At 53.9% G+C, this 16,644-nt stretch overlaps 1 protein-coding gene across 4 annotated transcripts; it reads right to left on the reverse strand.

Annotated features, from left to right (window-relative positions):
- Positions 1-10,486: 10,486 nt before the first annotated feature.
- KISS1 (KiSS-1 metastasis suppressor) lies at positions 10,487-16,616 on the reverse strand. Of its 4 annotated transcripts, XM_032319222.1 has the most exons (6): positions 16,168-16,616; positions 15,516-15,561; positions 14,773-15,343; positions 14,376-14,563; positions 12,851-12,991; positions 10,487-10,929 (listed from the first exon to the last, which is right to left on the reverse strand). In XM_032319222.1, the coding sequence occupies exons 5-6, from the start codon at positions 12,951-12,953 to the stop codon at positions 10,616-10,618; spliced, it is 417 nt and encodes a 138-aa protein (XP_032175113.1). In that variant the 5' UTR covers positions 12,954-12,991; positions 14,376-14,563; positions 14,773-15,343; positions 15,516-15,561; positions 16,168-16,616; the 3' UTR covers positions 10,487-10,615. The 4 variants fall into 4 exon arrangements, with proteins under 4 accessions (XP_032175113.1, XP_032175114.1, XP_032175110.1 ...); XM_032319223.1 differs by lacking the exon at positions 15,516-15,561 and having other exon boundaries at positions 14,773-15,291; XM_032319219.1 differs by having other exon boundaries at positions 14,773-14,888; positions 15,137-16,616.
- Positions 16,617-16,644: the final 28 nt, after the last annotated feature.

Genomic DNA, 16,644 nt, shown 5'->3' on the forward strand with positions numbered 1-16,644 from the left:
AGGAGCCGAGAGGCCAGGGTGCTGGCCAGGTCACCGTCTGCGTGGATGGTGATGTCATCTAGAAGGATCACAGAGGGCATAGGGTAGAGGAAGGCTGTAAGTCAGAAGCCAGAGTCTTTGATAAAGGAGGGGGTGGGACCGGCACATCCGGAAATGACAGCAGTGAGTGGGGGAGGGGAAGGTCCCACACAAAGAGCAAGGTCCTGGGAGAAGAGTCTCCTCCCAATGTCCACGTCAGCCCTGGGAGGCAAGTGGATCAGTATTCCTCTAACACAGGAAGAAACCGAGACCTAGCGGGGGCTCTATGTAACGGGTCCTAATTCATAGCAGGTGCGTGGCCCTGGATCTCCCCTGCTGCAGCCATATCCAGTGGGGGGGGGGGGCAGCTGCCAAAGGGTGGATGTCCTGCCCCAGAATCGCACTTGTCCCTTGAGGCTCTCTGCTGATGGAGAATCAGTCAGGAATCTCAGGAGGGGGACTGAAGGTGAGATGGTCTCCTTTCCCATCTGAGACCCTGACAAGCTTGTGACCTATCCTGGCCAGTGCAGGGCACTAACCACTCCCCTCCCTACACCCCTCTCCAAGGCCCAGAGCAGAAGGAGCAGCAGGGGCAGAGAGAGCAAGTGGGGATATAGAGTCAGCCTGGAGGCTGCCTCTGAATGCGAGAGACCCCCTTCCACTTTACGGAGCCCCTGTCCTGCCCCATGGAGTGTTCTCTATTCTCTCGGCAGCCCGAGGAAGGAGGTGCTCTGGTGCCCACTGTTCAGACGAGGAAGCTGGGACTTCAGAGAGCTCAGTGAGGGATGAGCTGAGCGCTCGCCCTGTGACCCCAGCCTCTCTGTGGCTCTAGGTGTCAGATATGCCTGGCAGAGCCATGGGATTCAAAAGAGGGATGCTCAGCTACAGCCCGTAGCTTTTTAGAGTGGGGGAGCTCTTTGAAGGCCAGCATCCAGCACCTAGCTGCTGCTTAGACACCCAGTAGCAGTGGCGGCGGTTCGGGGAGGCAGGGTCCTGAGATACATTCTAGGTTGATAAGGCTCTTCTGGGACAGAGATAGGGCTGGGGATTCCAGCCCACAGACCCTAGGCACTCTCTAACCAAACGCCACCAGCTGTGGGACACAGGTGTGCGTCAGGAGTGAGGACAACCCACAGAAGAGCAGCTGTGAGATGGAGGAGGGGCCCCCCAGCAGGTGGGCAGACAGGCCAGGCGAGGAATCAGCTCCCAAGGGGTGACAGTGCCCAGAAGTAACTGTCTCCGGTGCCCCCTCTGTCCCTGTCACTACGGCTCAGAGGCTGGGAGAGAGGCAGCTGTTCCTTGCTCTTTACCCAGCTCCCCTCAGGCCTCCTTCTGAACTCCTCGACCAGGAAGCCTGAGACCAGAGACCAGGTCCTCCATCCAAGCAGGCGGTTTGTGGTCTGGAGTGGGAATGAGCAAGGATCCTGAGGTTTCCTGGAGGGCTCTCCATGCCCAGAGGCTAAGCCAGGAGAGAAAGCTCTAGAAGGATCTTCCCAGGGGAGCAGAGCCAGACCTGTTGGTACAGCCCCATGGTACAGAAGAGAGGTCCTGGGGGAGGAGTGGCAGGGAGAAAGAGCCCGGATTTAGCTGGCTACCAGAGAAGAATGGGTTAGCATTCGGCACTGCCCAATGAGAGCGAGTACCCTGCCGGGAGGTATGCCCTGATCCTGGGACAGTCCGCCCTGGGATCTAGGATTCCGTGGGTCCCGACTTCCTGCCAGGTGGCCCGACATGTGATTCTACCATTTCCATTGTCTTGGGGATAATCCAGAGGGAGATAGATGGCTTTACCACGGGAGTCTCTCCTCTCTGCCCTATGGCTGTGCGGGGCTGTGGGCCCCTTATCGGGCTATCTCCCAAGCCCCCACCCACCCAGGTCTATTTTTTCTCATGGAGGCTCCCCAGGATCTCACATCTAGGCCCCAGGCTGCGTCACCTCGAGCTTGGGGGTCGTGGAGCCGGTGGAGGCCAAGGGAAGTGTTGTGTTACACCTGCCCTTTCCCAGTGGGGGCAGATCCCGGACATGAGAACCTGACAAGGAAAGCATAAATCCTGCCCAAGCCTGGCCCTCTGGTCAGATCCCACGGCCGCGTGTGCGCGGTGGGGTTGGGGCTTCCGGAGCCCGGGTCTCTCTCAGGAGACAAGGGGTACCCACGGTTTCTCTAAAAATGGCCCCAAATCCCACTCTGCTCCAGGATACTGATCCCAAGGAGATTCGGGTTTTGTGACCAAGGCTGGGAGTGCTGAGTGGAGGCCGAGGAGGGAGGGAGAGAAGGCTAGCTGCTCCAAGAGCCTGATTTATGCTGTTGAGAGCAGGGCATGGATTTATTCTGGCCATCGTTAATTTAGTGGGAAACTCTTGCCATGACCGCCGCCCCGGGGAAGGGGTAAGAAGGTGGAAATTGACCTTACGGGTTAAGGAGATAAACATCTTCTGGCTGGTTCTGCATCTGTCCATAAAGAGTGAACAGGGAAGTAGGAGAAAAGATAAAAAACCAGACATGTCTTTCTTCTCCCTGACCTCCTGCCCACATCACGCGGAAGTCCCCAGCCCTGGAGGGCCCCAGCTGGCTGCTTGGAGGGATTTCTCTTTCTTTTTTTTTTTTTGGAGGAATTTTTCAATCAGCTGGGAGAACTGAGCTCAGCAGCAATGAGCAGCTGGGGCCTTGAGAGGGAAAGAAAGACCCAGAATGGAGTTTAATAATCAGCCCAGGCTGCCGTGTGTGGGTGGTCCTCCAGCAGTAATTACTTGGAGAGCTCTGGAGGAGGCACCGGGGCTGGGACCAGAGCCTCAGAGCTTGGGGCAGGGGCCGAGAGGATCAAGTGTCCTTATCGGCTTGTTCTGGGAACCTTGGAGGAACAGGAACTCAGCCATGGGGTTGGGGTGATCCCAACCGAAGGCCTGTTCAGGTGATGATGCAGGAAAACGGAAGGCAGGTCACACGGGTCTTGGGAGCTTTGGGGGCCTGAGGGGGAGAGAGGACTGGCAGGGGCTGGTGGGAGATTCTGGTCAGTGGGTGTTCCTGAGACGAGATGCGCCCAGGATCCTGGGACCAGACGCCAAACCCTGAGGCATGAAAACGAGAAGCTTCATAAACTGCTTTCCCCCAAATGGTGACGGAGTTCTGTTTCATTATCCAAAAAAGCTTAAACTGGAAAGATCCCTTTGCCAGAGGATGGCGTGCAAATAAAGGAGCTCTCAGTGGAGGGAGGGAGGGAGGGAGAGAGAGAGAGAGAGTGTGTGTGTGTGTGTGTGTGTGGTGGTGGTGGTGGTGGGGACAGTCGTGGTGATGCAGGCTGAGTGTCTGATGGAAGGTGCTTAGGGGTTTAGGTGCTAATGTGTCACAGGCAGGAGGATAGCTCGGGTGGGGCAGGGTTGTTAGGGAAAAAATACCCATGAACACCATCCTAGAAAATGGACCTCTTCCTTTCTCCCTCTTTTCCTCCCTCCCTTCTGTTTTTCCTACCTTCCATCTATTTTTTTTTTTTAAAGTAAGCTCTACGGCCAATGTGGGACTTGAATTCACAACCCCAAGATCAAGAGTCACATGCTCTATGGACTGAGCCAGCCATCTCTTACAGAAGAATAAACACTCTAGTTAAAAAACAACAAACAAACAAACAAACAAACCAGGGGCGCCTGTGTGGCTCAGTGGGTTAAAGCCTCTGCCTTCCGCTCAGGTCATGATCCCAGGGTCCAGGGATCGAGCCCCAAGTGGGGCACTCTGCTCAGCAGGGAGCCTGCTTCCTCCTCTCTCTCAGCCTGCATCTCCGCTGACTTGTGATATCTTTCTCTGTCCAATAAATAAATAAAATCTTTAAGAAAAAAACAATAGAACTAAAAGGCTGATAATGAAACCTAGCAGTCATGAGTCCTGCCCCAGTCCCCAGCCCCCTTCTGTCCCCTCACTGCTCACCCGCCAGCCCTCAGTCCTGCTACACAGAGGCACACCCTTTTTTTTTTCCTAAGATTTTATGTATTTATTCGAGAGAGAGCACCAGTGGGGGTGGAAGGTGGGGAGAAGCAGACTCCTTGCCAAGCAGGGAGCCTAAAGCAAGGGCTCTATCCCAGGACCCCAGGACGGGGAGATCATGACCAGAGCGGAAAGCAGACCCTTCACCGACTGAGCCTCCTGAGACAACTCCACCTTTGGACTCGCCGGGCTATTTGCTATTGTCGGTCTTTTATACTTCCCAAGGTTATGCTCCTCCTTCCGTTTCTTAATTTTTTCTATCTCATACATTATTTATTGATCGCCTTTCATGGCAGATGAAGATTTCTCTCTCTCATACTCCACCCCTCCAATTTTGACAAAATCAGAAGTCAGGATTTACATTATTATAATTCAATTATTGTTCACAGCGTATAAGGCAATTCCTTCCCCCATGTAATTTTTTGCTTTTCCTTAAGTTCATCACTGAAAACCCCTTCATCTTCTTCTCACTCCTTGTTTTCCTATGAGCCTGTGAATTCCGCCCGGGTCCTCCAAACTCCAAACCCCCTCCCTGCCTCGTGCCATGTTCACGAACTCATCAGTGGGATTTTCTCCTGGAAGCTCCCAGTTCCCAGGCTGGCGGCACACTATTTTTTTTTTTTTTTTTTTTTGAGAGGCGGGGAGAAGGGGCAGAAGGAGAGAGAGAATCTCAAGCTGACCTGAGCTGGAACCAAGAGTGGGCCCACTAAACCGCCTGAGCCACCGAGGCGCCCCCTGGCGGCACACCGTGGCCTGGGTCGCTCTTGGCGGCTACCCACTGCATCCAGGCTGGGGTGGGGGATGCTCCTGTCCTCAGGCTGCACTTCTGCCAACTGAGCATGCGCTTAGAGCTTTCCGAGAGAGCCTGCCAGATAAGACAACGCTTCCAGGCCTGGCTCATCTACAAATGTTTCCGTTCCACGCTTCCTCTTTCTAGTTTGGGTGTGAATAGAATTCTAGGTTGAAATATATTTTCCCTCTGAAATTGGAAGTTGTTTTTCAGATTTTCACAAGTCTGGTGCCACTCTTGAGTCTAGTCGCTCCTGTGGCTTTATCTCTGGGGGCGTGGGCCACCGATCCCTGGTGCCTGGTGTGGGTCTCTTCCAGGGCTCAGCGCGTGCCCTCAATCTGGAAATCCATGTGCTTCCGTTCGTTCTGGAAAACTGTCTTGCATTTGATTCCTTGATCATTTCTTCCTTCCTATGTTCTCTTCTCTCTTCTGGAACTCGCATTAGTAGCATACTGCAAGTTGTTTGTTTTCTAAGTATTGTATATTTTATCTCCTGAGTTCTTTCTCTCTCTCTCTTTTTTTTTAAAGATTTTATTTTTAAGGCATCGCAACTGACTGAGCCAGCCAGGCGCTCCTCTCCTGTTTTTTTTTTTTTTTTTTTAATTTACTTTCTAGGAGATTTCCTTAACTTTAGGTTCCCAACTCCTCAATTTTTCTATGCATATTTTTCTCCTATATTTTATATTTCCAAGGGCCTTTTCTAATTCTTGACTATTCTTCGTTTATTGCATCCACTACTTGTTTTATGGATGTAGAATTATCTCTTATGTCCCCTGAGGATATTAATTACAGACCAGTTTGTTTGTTTTCTTTTGTTTGTTTGTTTTAAACGATGTCTCTGTGTTCTTTGTGTTTCTTTGGTTTGGTCTCCGCCCAGATGAGGTTTTTTGCAAATCCCCAGGACTCTGTGGCTCTCGGTTCATGGTTGAGAGTCAGGTGGCATGGTCTAGAAATTCAGTGTCACAGCAGGCTTATGCCAGGTCACCCCACTTTAGATGGGGATTCTGAGCTGGCTTTTCTCTGGAGCACTACTGTAGACCGAATGCTTGTGTCTTCTCAAAGTCGTATGTTGAAATCCTACCTCCCAAAGTGATGGGAGGTGATAGGGCCCTGAGGGTAGGGCCTTCTTGAGTGGGATTAGTCCCCTAAGAAAAGAGACCTCAGAGAGGTCTCTTCTTCCTGCCATGCATTGACACAGCAAAAAGACAGTCATCATGAACGAGGTAGTGGACCCTTACCAAACAGTGAATCTGGGCCCCCTTGATCTTGGACTTCCAGCCTCCAGAACTGTGAGAAATACATTTCTGTTGTTGTTGTTTTTGGAGATTTTATTTAATTATTTGAGAGTGAGTGAGAGAGAGAGAGCACAAGAGGGGTGGGGTCAGAGGGAGAAGCAGACTCTCCACTGGGCAGGGAGCCTCGTGCAGGGTTCGATCCTGGGACTCTGGGATCATGACCGGAGTCAAAGGCAAACGCTTAACTGACTGAGCCCCCTTGGCATCCCCAAATTTCTGTTGTTTCTAAGCCACCCAGTCTATACTATTTTGTTAGAGCCGCCCAGATGGATGAAGACAGGCACCTCCCATGCGCATACCCGAGGTCTTCTCTCTGGGGCCTTCTCTCTGGCAAGGTAACACTTTGCTACCTGCATCTGGGAACAGAGACTTGGGATGGGGCTGGACAGACATCCTCAGGCTTTCATACTGTCTTTTTAGCCACCCTCTTCAGCTCCAACCTCATGGTGGCTGTGTCCCCATGACTCAAGGTCTCCACTGTGTCCTCAAGGGACGAAGCTCTAACCTCTTCCCGGGGCGTAGCCTGGCTGTTTGGACTGGAGAGGGGGGATGCAGAAGTCTGAGCGCTCTGTGTTCAGATTTCCAGCCAGCACCCCCCCCCCCCATGCTGCCTCTGCCATTTTCAGTCCAGAATTCAGCACAGCACCTCCCATTCCTGAGACTGTCCTGGCGTGCCTCAGGAACCTCCTTTGCTGGCGTGAAGGTGGCAGCTTCCCTCATTCTGCCAAGCCCTTTGTCTACTTGCCATCTTCAAAATCTGCTCGTTATTTTTCATTTGCTGCGGCTTCCTGTCCCTTCTCTTTGTCCTTGAGAATTCATACCTCCCTGTTCCTTTGGTGTCTTTCGTAAGGGGCTTTGGGAGGGAGCAGACAGCCATATGTCCAAAGTGGTACTTTTTAAAGGTTTTGTGGAGGTAACACACTGAAAGGACAGTAGTTAAGACTATATTGGACAGGGGCGCCTGGGTGTCTCAGTGGGTTAAAGCCTCTGCCTTTGACTCAGGTCATGATCCCAGGGTCCTGGGATGGAGCCCCACATTGGGCTGTCTGCTCAGCAGGGAGCCTGCTTCCCTTTCTCTCTCTCTGCCTGCCTCTCTGCCTACTTATGATCTCTCTCTCTCTCTGTGTCAAATAAATAAATAAAATCTTAAAAAAAAAAAAAAAAAAGAGAGAGAGACTATATTGGACAGCTTTCAAGAAAACAGAAGCAAACAGAACCTGAGAAGGTGGTGAGGCGGAGGGCTGTGTGTCCTGTCCCGGGGCTCCCAGCTCTGAGGCAAGCACGGAGATGCACTGGGCTCTGACGGCTATAGACTGGCAGCCAGCACTGAAGGTGAGGAAGGCCCGGCTGGCTCTTCCTGGACTTGCCTCCCGTCATGCCCTGTGACGAAGTCATGCCAAGACTGCAGAGGCCGCTTCCAGAGAGAGAAGGAGAACAAAAGGGCAAAATTCAGATGCCTGGCCCTTGACAGAAGCTTGGAGGGGAGGAGGCCTGCTCTGATCTTCGGTGACCTTGACGGTGTTGTTATCAAAGCTGAAGAGGTGAGGTCCCTGGGTGGCTCAGTCAGTTAAGCGAGTGCCTTCCCGGCTCAGGTCATGATCCCAGGGTCCTGGGATTGAGCCCCAGCTCAGCAGAGAGCCTGCTTCTCCCTCTCTCTGCCTGACGCTCTGCCTACTTGTGTTCTCTCTCCATCTCTCTAATAAAAAAAAATAATAATAATAATAAATCTTTTTTTAAAAAGCTGGAGAAGGACCAGTTTGGTGTCACACTGGCTGCCAGCCCTGCTCCCCAAGACAGATCATGCAGGGAAAGGGGTGGCCCCACGCACAACAGGGCTGGAGAGAAAGGGACCGTAGCGGTATGTAGGGAGACTGTGGTGTTTGGAGCGAGAATGTGGGGGACCAAGCTCTCAGCTCTGGAGATTTTCTGCTATGTAACTTTGGGCATGCCCCTTACCCTCCCCCAGCCTCAGTTTCTCTTTTGTCCAAGGGAATGACATTGCGCACCTCATGAGGTTGCTGTGAGGGCGAAGGGGGCAGCCTAGCACACTGCACGTACTTGCCCGGTCCTTGTCAATATAGGACGAGTGATACTCGAGGCAGAAACATGACTGCCCCCCTATGCCTTTCCACGGGGATATGAGACCAGCTCCCTGCTATTCTAACAGGTTTCCCAAAAGGGGTGGAACTTGGGAAGAGACCCTGCCTCCTTCCCTTCCTCCAGCCCAGACCCTCCTGATTATTGGTCCCTTGGGGACTGTCCAGAGATCCCAGGAAGGAATGGGTGTGAGTGCCCTAGGCAGGCTTACCTCCATGCCACGGGCTCCCGTGCTCTAGCAATCCCGGCTCACCCAGAAAGTCTGGAGAGGCTGATGGGAGCCCCTGGGGCCAGGAGTGTGTATAGCCCCTCACAGCCTCCAACCTGCATTGAACCTTCCTTCCAATTTAGGGAGCAGAGTCAGGCTGGGAACCCTATGAAACCGAAGATCCCTTTGTCCCAAGATACGGGGCAAAGATCTGGAAAGCCCAGAGTCTTCCAGGCTGCAGTCCTGGGGCAAGAAGCGGGGGACCAGCTCCCCTCCTGCTGAAGCTGGGTTCTAACTCATCTAGAACAGGCATCCTGGGGGGCACTCGATAAAGCCTGGAATGTAGTTAGAGGGGCCCACAGCACACACAGGGTCACACAGACACGTGTGTATGCACGTGCATGTGACTCTCATGGTTACTCCTTCCACACGCCCTTTCACACAGACAGGCTTGCTTCTCTTATAAGAGCCTCTCCCTGAAGCAGCATGCGCGTGTCTGCACAGGCACACACGTGTGCACACACATGTGCACGCACACACGTGCATGCTCTTATCTCCTATCTGCCTAAACCTAAGGCTGTGAGGAAGGACGAGGGGGGCTCCACAGGGACTTTTGTAAAGCGGGGATGCCTAACAGCATGTTGGAGACCCCTCAGCCTCTTCCCACCCACAGTCTTCCTCAGAGAGAGGCCTGGGTCAGAGAGAATAGGATAACTCACTTCTCAGATCGGTGTTGATAAGGCTCCTCTCCCAGAGGCACAGAGAGGCATCCTAAGGCTGTTTGGGGGAGGAAGGGCCTTGGAAACACCAACCGCGTGGCCCTGTCCTGCGGCGCTAGGATGGAGCTCACCGCAGCAGGGATAATTTGAAAGATCCTGGAAGACGGTTTCAGGGTAGAGATGGGGGTGGGGCAGGTTGTCCTGTTCCCATGGCAGCCTATCTCATTGCTATAGCAACGCATCCGCCTTCATTCAGTGGAGTCCTGGTTTCTGTAATGGGTGGAACACTGGGGCGCTTCACGGGATGCCGGTGGCCCCATAATCCTTCTGGGAAAGAACAGTTCCATCCCAGACCAAACAGGGTAGGAGTAGGTGCGGGCTGCCTAATAGGGCTGGGTTTTCCTGTGGGCGGAGGAGTGGATTTCCTCTCAGTTTCCCTACTGACCAGCCTCTCCCACTTACTGCAGCAACCAACGCCCCAGCTCTCCTGGGGGGCCTCCAAGGCAGACTGACCTTTCCGATGTAGGGCCTGGCTGGCTCAGATGGAGTCTCAGAGCTGACTGTAAAGCGGGGGAGCCAGGTGCTGGTGTTGGGAGCCTGATGAGGCTGGCTGGTCAGGGGCTGTGTGTCTTCAGGGAGTTAGGTATCTTTCAGACCCTCAGGGTTCTTGCCTGAGAAAATGGGGCTACCACATGCCCAGCCCTCTGGGTGAATCCAAGGGTGCAGAAAAGAGATACACATAAAGAACTGGACCCATCCGCGGCTTTCCCTGAGGGAGGGGCATGGACGGCCCGGCCATTTCTGACACCCCCTTGCATGCGGAGTGGGGCATCAGGGCCTCCGTCCGAGCGCCCCAGCAGTGCTCTGACTGTGGGGCTTCGGACAGGGCAGTGGTTGGCATCATCTTCCAGATCAAGCTGTCCCGCTGGCTGTTTACAGACGCCGTCTCCCCCAGGCCTAGATCAGTGCTGCTCAGAGTGAGGGCCAAGGCTCACGGCCCTCTGCAAAATGTTGTAACCTGTGGGCAATCAGAGAAGCCTAGGCATGAAGAAGACAGCTTCAGAAATTTTAACAGAAACCCGATATTGCCGAAACACCGAAACAGCATCCAGTTTGGGTTTCTCTTCAATTATTTAAAAAAATTTTTCAGTTTTTTAGTGATTCGCTGTGTGTGTTTGTTAAGTATCGCTCTGCCCCAGACTGGGGAAAAAAAACAGTCTGGTCCTTTGAGTCTCTAGTTCGAAAAGCACTGTTATCTGTGCTTGATAACGCGAAAAGCTATCTTACAATCAGCAAAAGATCCAAGTGAGGAGAGAAGGAAAACAATCTCATCTGCGCTGCTCGCAGGAATTAACCACAAATCACTCGGTGTGGTGTGTCGGCAGTTTTCCCTTTATTACTTCCGGACGGAAACTCCAGTCCCCTTCCCACTGCCCTACCCGCCCACCAACCCCGCAAGCCCGGTTCCCTAGGCCGGGTTTGAAGTTCACGGCCCCTCCACCTGCACCCCGCGCTCAGCCACGCCAGGCGCCCCCGCCCAGTTTCGCGGGGGGCGCAGTCTGCCGCTTGCCGTAGCGCAGGCCGAAGGAGTTCCAGTTGTAGGCGGACAGATCCTTTTCCCGCTGCACCAGCACTGAGCCCCGGGGGGCGGGGATCAGGCGGCTGCGGGGGGCGCACAGGCCCCGCCGCTGGGGCCCCGCGGGGCTCTCGGGAGGCGGGCACAGCGAAGCCCCCCGCGGGCTGGACTGAGCCCCGGCTGCCTTCCTCTCCGCGCACCGCTGGCTCTGCTCCCACGGGGCCAGGAGGGCCTGGGGTCCGAGCCGATGGCCTAGGACAGAGCCACAGAGAGAGGCTGCGGTGAGGCCAGCGCCCGGGTGAGACGGCTTTGGAACACCGGCTCACGTCCCTAACTTGTGCTTGCCTTTCTTTCCTTGACCTCTAGGAACCCAGAGCGCAAGGCGAGGCAGGACCCCGCCGTCTCAGCTCGGATGGCTCCTCTCTCTTTCTACACAGCTTCGGTTTCAAAGGTTTTCCAGGATGATCTTAAACATCTTTTATATTAAATTATTTCCTTTTTGGAAGCAAACGCGGTAGAGCTTGGAAATAAGGCTGCAGTATTTGCTGGGCACTCAGCGTTGCCGCTCTCGGCTCCCTGCCGGGCCCTCCCTCCTGTCTCTGCATGGGGCTTCTGCACCGCGGGAGCCCCTGGGGCGGTGGGAGCCATATTCATTCAGCTCTTGCTCTGAGTTGCTTGAAACAGTGACGTGCCTGCAGTAGGGCCTCGGATGCTTATTAAATATATAAAAGTGAATGAACAGCTTGTAGTTACAGAAATGAGAGCAGAACTAGGACCACTGTGCCCCATAGCCCTCCCCAATTACTCTGACCCCTATTAAGCTCCAGGAAGACTCCCTGAAGAATGGGAAATGATCTGGGTCACCTTGACCTGCTCACCTCTCCCACTGTCTGTATAATCTCTCCCCTTCACGCTGAGGGCTAACAAGGCTAATTTGGAACGCACTTCACATGCAAAAGGCTTGTTAAGTTCACTCTAATTTTTGGCAGGAAAATAGTGCCGCTAGCTCCGAGCAGACGAGAACCCCAGCCAATAGTGGCACGAGATTAGTGGAAATGAGGCTTGGTGTGTGAGTGGGTGTGTGTTGGGGGGGGGGGGTTGTTGGCTTTGGGCCCTGCTCCTCAATGCCTTGGCATACTTTGGAGAAGAGGAGTGTGGGCGTGGTTCAGAGCTAATGCTCGTCTTTCTAGAAAGCCCCTCCTGACTTGCTTCAGGCCTGGCTGAGGCCCGGGAGGGATGATGGCTTCCTTCCTGACTAAGCCCATCATCCCTGAGGTAGGATTACTGCTCAGGCTTTACTGTTTCTGGCCTCACCTAAAGCCATTTGCCAAAAAGAGCCAACAGGTCAACGTCCCTGGGGCTGTGGGAGGGTTATTCTGTGGGGGACCGTCGCTCAGCCAGAAAGAATACCTGATCCCGGAGAAAAGACACTGTTGGCCAAGGACCCCCTCCTCCCCCGCACAGGGCCATACTCTCTTTGCTCTGGGCTATCTTCCAGGCTGGATGGTATCCGGTGTGTAGAGGGTACGCTCCGAGTTCCATAGCAGAACTGTGGGCCAGAGAGGCTAAGCCCCGTGCTAGTTTGTCCAGGAAACTGTCCCCCAAGCGGTGTTAAACCCACAACTTCTGTCTCGGGGACTGGCTTGTGCCCCTCAGAAACACACTGTTGGCAGCTCTTGCACCTGCTGGGATGCTGTGGCATTTGGTTGACTTTGGGGAGGCTTCTTTATCTTTGGGCCTCAGTTTCTCCAGCTAATCAGCTGCACATGGACTCATAAGGTTGACAGGTAGTAAGGATCTGTCCTTTTGTTTAAGTCTTTTTTTTTTCCCCAATTCCCCACAAAGGGCCCGAGATCACTGATGAAAGAAACTTGCCTAGTAAATTCCTCCCCAATGGATCTGCTCAGACAGGTGGCTGGTGTAGAGCAGAGCACACAGTGGGAGAAGACCACGAAGGAGCTCAGTGGTTAACAAGCACCTGAACCTAGGGGGGCCCACGGATGCCCAGAGAGAGTAGTAAGCCATCCCTTACTTGCAAGATTAATGGGGTCCCCAAATACGTTGCATGGGTTAGTCTTAGGTTCCCATTAAATGCAGTGTGAAACTCACATCAATAGACTAGCCTCCCTCTCTTTTGCAACAACTCCCCCCTTTCCTCCCAGACAATGCATACCTGTCAGTCCAGGGTTCTCCATGGGTGCCTCCTTTTCAAATGTTTCCCTGAAGACAGTGGCACAGAGGAAAAGCATCAGCTGCCAAGAGACCAGTGAGTTCATCGTGGTGAGGAGGCCCAGGTCCTGTCAGTGTCCTGAGGCTGAGACAGAGGGAGGGGACTAAGCCAGGTGCATGGTTTTGTGGGCTGGGTGTTGGGGACAGAGCCCAATGTGAAGCGAAGAGGAGAGCCCGAGAGTGAGGGGGCAGTGTGTAGGGGTGAGGAGGGAGCGATGAAGTCAAGCAGGGCAAGGAGCTCCACTGAGTGGAGCGCGCTGAGGTCCAGACATTTTCTGGAGCCTGGGAGCTCTGTGCAGGGCTCTGGATACATCCTGGACTTCCTGTGCCCAACTCTCCTGTGAGATTGCACCTTCCAGAACCTGGCCCAGCTCCCTCCTGCTGCAAGAGGCTCCATTCCTTTCATTTTTCAAGAAAAAAGGAAGAAAGAGGAAATCATCTTGTTCTCCCTCCTAGCCCTTCACATAAACCTTGAGGACTGTCACTAAATTGTCTTATTGTCCATAATACAAGGAAGAGAAAAAACTTTCCCTGATTCAGCAGGTCAATTGTCTTCTTATTCTATTCTTCATGGGCTCCAAGATGATAAGAATTGAACTGACCTCGTGATTTTGGCCGCTGAGATGGGAGCTGCTAACCCAGCCCTCACTAGGTCCCTTTTGCCTTCCCTCTCAGGCCCCGCCCCCACCCCAGCCCTTCCCGCTCTCAGGTTGAGTTGCCTTTGAAAAAGTCATCCGGCACTGAGATTGTCCAACAAACATGAGTAAAGACAAACTGATGGGGAGGCAGGTCCAAAGGCTGGACAAAAAGGGTGTTGACTGGAGCCTCAGTGGTCTGGGGGGCGTGGCGAGTGGGAGGGGAGGTACTATCACAGGTGCCCAGGGCTGCTAATGGTCTGCTCAGCCCTGTCCATACTTTTGATCTTGCCCCACCCCCCATTCCTCTCCAGGACCTGGGCACGGGGCAGAGAGGAAGACTGCTGAAGTGGGATCTAGAACATGAAGCCTGGCCCCAGCTCTGCCCCACTCCCTGTGGGGCGTGAGCAAGTTACTCCCATCTCTGGACTATATTGCTTCTCTGTGAAAAAGAACATTGCATCAGGCTGGTCACCGACTATCCCTTCGGTTGCTTTTCCTTACAGACTTTGATTCTGGGATGCTCTGAAAGCCAGACAAGGCTTTCTCCACGTGCTCTAAAGAGGCAGGATCAGATCATTAGAGCAGTGTAAACCCATTTCTTTTATCGCTTTAGGCTGTGCGTGTGCCCAGTCCACATTAGTGCAGAGATCATTCCTCATCACAGCACCAGCTGGGCACTCTTCTAGGTGCTGGGGGGGTGGTGGTCACAGGTGTGCTAAGACACAGGGTTGCTCGTTTCCAGCCCCTCCCCAAGATCTAGCTCAAGAAATTGAGTCCTCTTAGCCGACCATTTCAAAATGACACCAGAAATGATAGGGGGCGTGTGGGTACCCAGGGAGCTGGGGGAGCCCTTGGAGCTCATCCCGGAGCGGGGCGGCGGCTTTGCCACAGGGGGCGCTCCGGAGCTGAGTTTCTGAAGAAGCTCGGATCGGCGGCTTGAATACAGGATTAAGGCAGGCATTTCCAGCAGGGGGCGCGGGAGCTGTCCCACAGTCCGGCTAGGGCCGGGAGCACCCGAGCTTTGCGGGAGGAAAGACAGTGGTGAGGCTGGAGGAGGGGCTCAGAGGGGCTTTATCCCAGAGTAGGCAGAGCCCGAGGGGGGCATGTGTGTTGCATTTTAGATGAAGCATTTTGGCCACTCTGCAGAAGCAGGGTGGTGACTGGGGAAGGTGGTGGGTGGGCAGGCCGTGTGGTTAGGTTAGTGTTCCTTCTTCCAAGCTCCTCCCACCTGTAGCACCTCCTCCTCGTTGATAATCACCACCTGGCCAGGTGAGAATGCGCGCCCGCGTGCGCACACACACACACTCCTCTAACTCCTCTCAGTTCGTTTCCCAGCACAGAAGCCTTTAACATACGTGGTAGAGTTGAATTGTTTGGAAAAGAAACCATCATCTTTCACGGGGATGGAGAGGCTGACCAGCTGTGGACAATTTTTGTGCCCCTACCGCAGGCTTTTTACCTAGTGGGTAATAGATTCTGGGCGTGGTGGGAGAGCTTTTGAAGTGGGGTGGCTTCCTTCCTGGGGTAACCCCCGGTTCTCAGTATAGGGGGCGAGCACAGTGGCTGGGGGCTTTGGTTTGATTTGTACTCACCATCCATACGTTGGGAGAACTGCTTGGAGGAGTCCTATGGACTCCTGAGCCCCGAGGGGTTCCCCAGCTCCCTCCAAATGCTTCTGTGGCCTCTCATCCCAGCCAGAGCTCACTCACTATCTTTATTCCTTCTACGGTAAGGGATCCCCAAGGTCCTGGTTTCATAAACGTGAGTCAGGTTATTCACGGAGACATCCCCAGAATCATCTGGCCAATGTGATAATCAGGAAAGATCAGCACCCCCTTTTGCCTGCCTGGGATAGGTTTGTCAGTCTTAGAAGGAAATTCCTGCTCCTCCCTGGAGATCCTCACTGGGGCTGGACAGACCTTTCTCCAAGTGTGGATGCCCTCCGCCCCCCACCCCACCCCGTGCACCTACCTCAGCTCTGCTCGGTGGGGTCGGAGCTCAGTGAGGTCTCCAGGCGCTACTTGGGAGGGTGAACACCCACAGAGAGGGGAGCTGGGCTCAGCAGTGGCCTGATCACGTCCGTTTTATAAAGCCCAAGGTGACGTGTCCAGGCATAGGCCCACCTCTGCCTCCTCCTCCCCCTCGGACCCCTCAGAGAGCCCAGCGTTTATGCCTCCCACAGCCTGGCTCTCATGACTGAAATCAGCCTCTTTCCCCTCCTCCAGAAGCCCTCCAAGGCTGGCTTTCTGATTCTCACTGGTCCTTCCATCCTCCTCACTCCCTTCGCCCCAGACCCACTTAGCTGGAGACCCATTCTGCCCCCAAATGACTTGGAAATAGACAATCTGAGGGGGGAGAGTAGGGGGGCTCGTGCCCTCCAGACAAGAGCCACAAGAGCACCCAGTACGAACGCAGCGTAATGAAGGGGGCGGAAGGGAAAGAAAGGCACAGTCTGACCTAGGGGGCTAAGAAAGTAAAATCAAGTGGCGGCTCTAGAAGCTGCATGTCCGTGGGATGTGCCCAGGAAACCCAGAGAGCTGACCTCCAGGTACAGTCCCTGATGCTGCTTCTCCAGGGACCCCTGCACGTCTCACGGTCACACTGCTTTGTGATCACCGCGTACCTTGCTCCGAAGGCAGCCACGGGCTTCCCGCTCCCGTGCTCAGTATAGCTCAGTATAGACACCAAGGGCCCTCACAGACGGTTAGTAAATGTACGCGTTGCAAGGCACTCTTGTCTGCAAGAACACTCTTTACCCTGGGCCGAGGTACTTCCCAGGACAGAGAATGTCTCCTCCATCAGACTGGGGCTCTCCAAAGGCAGGGGCCATATCGTCACCCTCAGACAGGAAGCTCTCTCAGCACCGGGGCTATCTGGTGGGTGCGCTCTGCCCACATCCGCCTAATTAATGGTTGAGTAGCATTTCCCACCAGTGTGCGGGATTAATACCCAACACTTGTCTTATGCCTGCTGCTAACAGGGGTTTACAAACATATTATCTCACTCATTAGGACTGTTAACCACCAGGGTAAAAATGATAGCCTCCGAGAGCAGGCCTGCCCCTCACTCTGAGGAATGCTGTGCATCGGCCTACCCTGAG

The sequence above is a fragment of the Mustela erminea genome, chromosome 17, assembly GCF_009829155.1.
Source record: "Mustela erminea isolate mMusErm1 chromosome 17, mMusErm1.Pri, whole genome shotgun sequence".
Lineage (NCBI taxonomy): Eukaryota > Metazoa > Chordata > Mammalia > Carnivora > Mustelidae > Mustela > Mustela erminea.